The sequence below is a fragment of the Octodon degus genome, unplaced genomic scaffold (genome assembly GCF_000260255.1).
Source record: "Octodon degus isolate 3935 unplaced genomic scaffold, OctDeg1.0 scaffold00191, whole genome shotgun sequence".
Lineage (NCBI taxonomy): Eukaryota > Metazoa > Chordata > Mammalia > Rodentia > Octodontidae > Octodon > Octodon degus.
In genome coordinates this window covers 819,323-825,078 of record NW_004524767.1, presented here as the reverse complement: position 1 = coordinate 825,078, position 5,756 = coordinate 819,323, and the positions used below count along the sequence as shown (strand labels likewise).

Below are 5,756 nucleotides of genomic sequence, written 5' to 3'. Positions count from 1 at the left end.
TATTATAGTTAAAGCTCCATTGCCATTAATCCCCCTCAAGCTACTCCTCCTTGCTTTGAGCTCACTCACCCCATCATTCTTGAGTGTCTTTGTAAGATATAATAAAAAGTAGAGTGAGTTCTGCTGCTGAGAACAAATGAAAGGTGAGAACACTGGACGCTGCAATGCGTCTTCATCCACCTTATTGCCTGGACGTGGCACTCTGTGGCTTCCTGTGCTTCCCCGAATCAAAGTGACCATGACCAGGAAAGGTAAGTTCTTCACTGACACAGGACATTGGCCCAGCCATGCCAACTCAGCATAAAGACACACAAAAGATGACTTTCATACTTGCATTATAAAGTGATAAGAACAGTAGTGTAAGTGTGTTCAAAGCAGGGAGGAGTGATTTGGGAGGAATCAATTGTAATGCATCTTGTGCTATAATACATTAAAAAATTTAAACATCAACTTTACTTTTATTGCACTTTAGCTATAACAAAACTTTGAACTCCAAAGATAAGAAGATTTTTCAAACTATAAATACTTGCTTCCAAAGAACATGTTGACAGATTTCTTAAGAAGAATTTAAGACAGTATGTAATTATATCTTCAGGGTACTGAAAGAGAAACAGCTATTAACTTAGAATTTTATGGATGCACTAAACTATTGAGAATGAGGTTATAGTAAGGCCATCTTGTGGATAAAAAACCAAAACACTAAAATAGAGTTTATCATTTGTTGACTGCTGTGAAAAATTTTATGAAGGAAATGCTTCAGTAATAAGGAAATTAAACATAGGGATAATTTGAGGTATAACAAAAGAAACAATATATGCAACACAGCAAACACTGTTGAATTCCTATTGATTTGTTTGAAGTTCTATATCATTTCTAATGTCTTTTTTTCTATTTTGTATTCTCTTTAGAATTTAATAATAAAAACCAATGTTCCAAACATTTAAAAATCATGCATACAAAAAGGCATATGTAGTTAGTGATAATTATAATGATTAATTTGGAGGCATTAAAAATAAAGTGCACCTAAAGCACTAAAAAAATGAAAAATTGTTACAAGTACTCTATATTATTTGGAACAAGTGTGTGAGATTAAGTCAACTGTCCTTGTTCATATTTTAGTGATAATCTCTAAAAGAAAATAAACTGGATAGCTTCTAAACTAGTAAACAAACAAACAAACAAACAAACAAAACAAAAACAAGTGGAAAAAACTCAGTCACACAAACGAAGGCAAGACAATGGAGAAGAAGCACACCAAGGTCCTGAGAAAGAGCACAAGAATACAGAAGGAATCCATCCAAATGTAACCCTGATGGCAGCAAACCCTGAGTCGGCTAGACTTACTGATGAAAGGCAAAGATGGTTAGCATGCACTTGAGAACATCAGCCTAGCTGTCTGTTTGCAGTAGGAGAAATATCTAACCTCTGATGGCACAACCATTTTGAAAATAAGTGGGTAGAGATACAGTGAACAAATAATTCTCATAAGAAAGGCAGTGTAGCTATATTAATGGCAGATATCAGATTTTTAGGTGAAAAAATAGTAACTAAGAATAAAGAGAAAAAAGGTCTGGATAAAAAAGAAATTCATGAGGAAATTATAACAGTTCTAATGAATTAGGTTCCTAATAATATTTCCTGAAAACATATCAAAGAGAGAAACAGATCAATCCATAGCGGTAGACTTTGTGTGGATAATATGATGATTAAACTTAACAGGAAGGAACAGAATTTATCACCCAGAAGTAGACTCACAGACCTATGTAAATAATGGTACACAGAAGTGCTGTCAGCTACCATAAATAAAAAGAAACATTGCCTGTGTGTAAAAATTAAATATAGTCTTTACCTCCTCATACTATATAAAATTTATTTATTTATTTATTTGTATTTTGTACAGAGTGTCACTATGCAGCTTGGACTTGTTATGATCCCCCTGTCTCAGCCTCCTCAGTACTGGGATTAGAGGCATAGGTGTGTGCCACCACACCCAGTCTCAGTGGCCAGCTCAGCATGCCTGGGGGGCAAGGTTGGTGCTGCATAGGGTACCAGGGATTGCACTAGTCTCTGTGCTTGCCTAAGCTGGCACTTAGTCTGTTTAGCTATCTCGTCAGCCCTGAAATTTAAAACCTGAATATGAACATGAAACTTTTAACCTTAACAAAAATATGGGAGAATAAATGAACATTTGGAACTGAGAAAGTGGGCAAATGATTGGTACCTATAGTAAGGAAATAACTTGCCTTGGTCACGCAGCTGATAGACTGAGCACTAGAATCTACACTTAGAGGTTTGAATCCAAAGCCCATATGTTTTGCTTCTGTGAAAGCAAAACTAGAGAATATCATTTTCACCCTGTGGATTAGTAAGAATTAATTAAAGCCTGGCTATGTCATAATATTAGTGAGATAGTCTTTCATACACTGCTAGCTAAGGTGTAAATTTCTGCAACCATGTTTCTCGGTCCTTTATCAATATCTTGTAAAATTGAAGATTCTCAATCCTTAGCATCTGGAAACTGCATCTTTTTAGATAAACATTTTCATGTAGGCATGTATGTAAATGATGTTTATTGTAGAACTTTTAGAAAGTCAAACAGTGAAAAATGTTACTACTCATCAAATGTTGAATCCATGAATAAACTGCAGTGTATTCATCCAGTAACATTGATATAGTAAAGGAATATGTTTTTGCCTTTTTTTTCTTCTTCTTTTTCGTGGTACCAGGGATTGAACTCAGGACCTTGTGCTTGCAGGCAAGCACTTAAGCCATTGAGCTATCTCCCCAGCCCCCAAAGTGAAGGAATATGTAACAATTAAATCAACTAGGCTTAGTTGTGTTAATGTGAACTCAGGTGAAGGTGGTTTGAATGATTTGAATAAGTTTGTGGGAAGAGACTACATAATCTGATCTATGTAGAGTTGCAAAACTTTCCAAACAATTTTATATATAAGGTTTGGATGTATTTATATATAAGAATGTATATGAGAAATTCATTAAGGAATCTTCTTTTACATTCAAAATCAGTACTGTCTAAGATTTCTTAAAGGTTTATGTGGAGTTTCATTTATTTTGCCACTACCAATATCATCTCAGCAAAGGGCATCAGAGTAGAGTCTATTCTATTTTACTGCAATTCCTCCTAAGGGGTTGTACCCTTCTAACTTATGCTCCAAACAACCATGCACTGGTCCTTTGAAGGCTTAAATTAGATGGTGCCACCTCTGTTTAGTGGCTTCTGTCACATCCAGAGCAAAACCCACAGTCCTTTGGCTTGGCCTGGAAGACCAACGTGATCTTGTCTTTGGTGAGATCTCCGACTATGGCCATGTCCATTGAACATTTGTAGCTACTACAGACGATTTGACACAAAAGTCCTAGAAACTTATTGAAGTGTGTTTTGGAACATATCCTTCCTATAGACTCTTCCAACTCCTTTAAATCCACATCAAAACTTGTTTGACAAGCATGCTATGCTTAATTTTTGTGATGTCAGTACTTGAGAAAGAATTAGTGTAATTGCTCTCCCAACCAAAGACATTTCGTGTATTATTTGAAGGATTGAGCAATGTAGGCACTTATGTCTTTGTGGGAGGGTCAGTCTGATCAGTAGGGCCTGTTTCATCACATCCCATGGATAGGTGCATATTTAACTAAGGCAGGGATGGTAAATAACTAGCATGCATGCTGTTACTCCTCCTGTTATTAGTCCGTGACAAGCATGACATGCATTTGGCCACAACATCCTTCTATTATAGCATTCCAGGCAGATGAAACCAAAAAGCCACTGGTGATGTTGGTTATGGTGTCCTGTTCTTGGATGAATAGGCGCAGGGCCAAAGCATTGCACAATTCGAAGGCATGGCTTACAGAGTGTATGGTGAATGATATCTACAGCATTTACATGGTCAGATGGAGCTGTTACTGCACCTTGACTCCAGTTGTCCTTTCACCTTTTCTTCCTTTTCCCATTAATAATTGAAGCAAGTCCATTTTTTAATTAGCAGCTAAGTAAACCATATATGATGCTTTGGGCATAGTTTTCTAAGGTGCTCAGGATTCTACTCTCATGTTATCACTAAGTGCATGAGCATGTCGTTTATAACCAATGCTGTAGACCAAAGCCTAAGGCGCCAAGTTGCTTATAAGCTCTCACAGCTCTTGAGGCCATTTCACTCACCTCAGTCTGACCACATGGGCTCTGATAAACTGATTTCTTAAACTTGACTGTTGGAATGCATTAGTAATCTGTAAAAAGAAAGGGGATTTTTTTTTTATTTTTTAAAGAATACCAATAGTAAAAAAAAAAAAAACACAAAACATTAGAATCCATACAAAATTTCATTAAACAGAGTAATAGGAATTCACCAGTGGTTGCTTTATTGCATGATGTTATCTTCAAATTAGTTGTTTAGTTTACCAGATAGAAACCTGAAAAACTGATTAAAAGAAATGAACCCTGACTACCTGGAAAAATATTTTTGTCATTGGTCCTTTCTTACCTTTCTCTCAACCTACTAGAGTGTGGGACCTCTATTAAAGAGTAGAGACTCAATTGTTTTGTTGACTTCACCTCAATTTCATCATGTAGGTGTGGCATTGGTCTAGGCAGATAACGTAACCTCTTGATGTGGGGTGTATTTCTTCATCTAGCAAACAGAGATGACACTGACCAGAGACATCTTCAGTAAAAGCCGTTCTACCTGCATCACTTGCTTTACTCTCTGAGGACCCATGCCACATGATTTGTTGACTGTTGCTTAGAGTGTTGGGTAAGAGCTGAAACCACACTCAACAACTCATAATGTATGATCTCCAACAACTGTTTTTAAATAGACAAATCCATAAAAGCATTGTAAAATGAGTAGCAATGAAAGCTTAAAGACAAGCAGAAAATGAAACAAATAGCAGCCTTTTCCTTGTAATTTTGGATCCATGTCTAAACATCAGAGGTTACTCTGAGCATTGGTTGGTGATTCCTTGACCCCACCATAACAATTTCGCTGAGTCACTGCTCAGTGTTAGCTAGGATGAGTGCCTTGGAATGCAAAGTTCAACTTCCCATCAGCAGAGAGGGCTTCTGTGATGGGCACGGTGTTGTGGAGCAGGCAAGGTGTCGTATGGTTTTAAAATAGAGAGCGGATTACCCTGGCTTGTGCTGTGAGGTGGGATGCACATACATGTTCACAGGAAGAGGTTAAGACAGGGAATTAAGCAGAATGCTGAATTTTACATTTACCAGGGATTAAAGTCAACTCATCAGGGACTGAAAGGTTTATGCCATCTGTTATATGTTATCTCACAGTATATATTACTTTTTGGATACCTGTACTTTTTGATTGGTAATTATCAGACCGATGAGTTGCTGGAATTATATTTTTCCTTTTTTTCTCTCAGAGGTTTTAAATATTTTTAAAAATAACAAAACTGTTGATTTTGTTAAAATAATTCTTATTTCTTTTTTAAAATGCAAGAAATATTAGCAAGTGCTAAAGAAAAAGCAAAAATCACTTCAAGTTCTACAATTTGGAGTTAACCATTGCTATCACTTGATGAGTTCCATGTAAGTTATCTATATAGGGAAGGGTATTTTTATTACTGTGGAATATTACAAAATTATTTTAATAAAGGATTTAACTTTACTTTCACTTGACTTTAATGGACATAACAGAAGCCCAAATAAAGCTAAACTAATTGCTAAATTTTGTATAATTTCCTCTTCTTCTTTCTTCTTCTTCTTCTTCTTTCTTCTTCTT

At 36.1% G+C, this 5,756-nt stretch overlaps 1 protein-coding gene across 1 annotated transcript in view; it reads right to left on the bottom strand.

The window, feature by feature from the left end:
* Window positions 1-5,756, bottom strand: part of Tmprss11d (transmembrane serine protease 11D) — a 91,874-nt gene that overhangs the window by 22,767 nt on the left and 63,351 nt on the right. Inside the window, exon 4 of the mRNA XM_023704182.1 lies at window positions 4,181-4,248. Coding sequence (XP_023559950.1) covers window positions 4,181-4,248 — 68 coding nt within the window. The remainder of the gene's footprint in view (window positions 1-4,180; window positions 4,249-5,756) is intronic.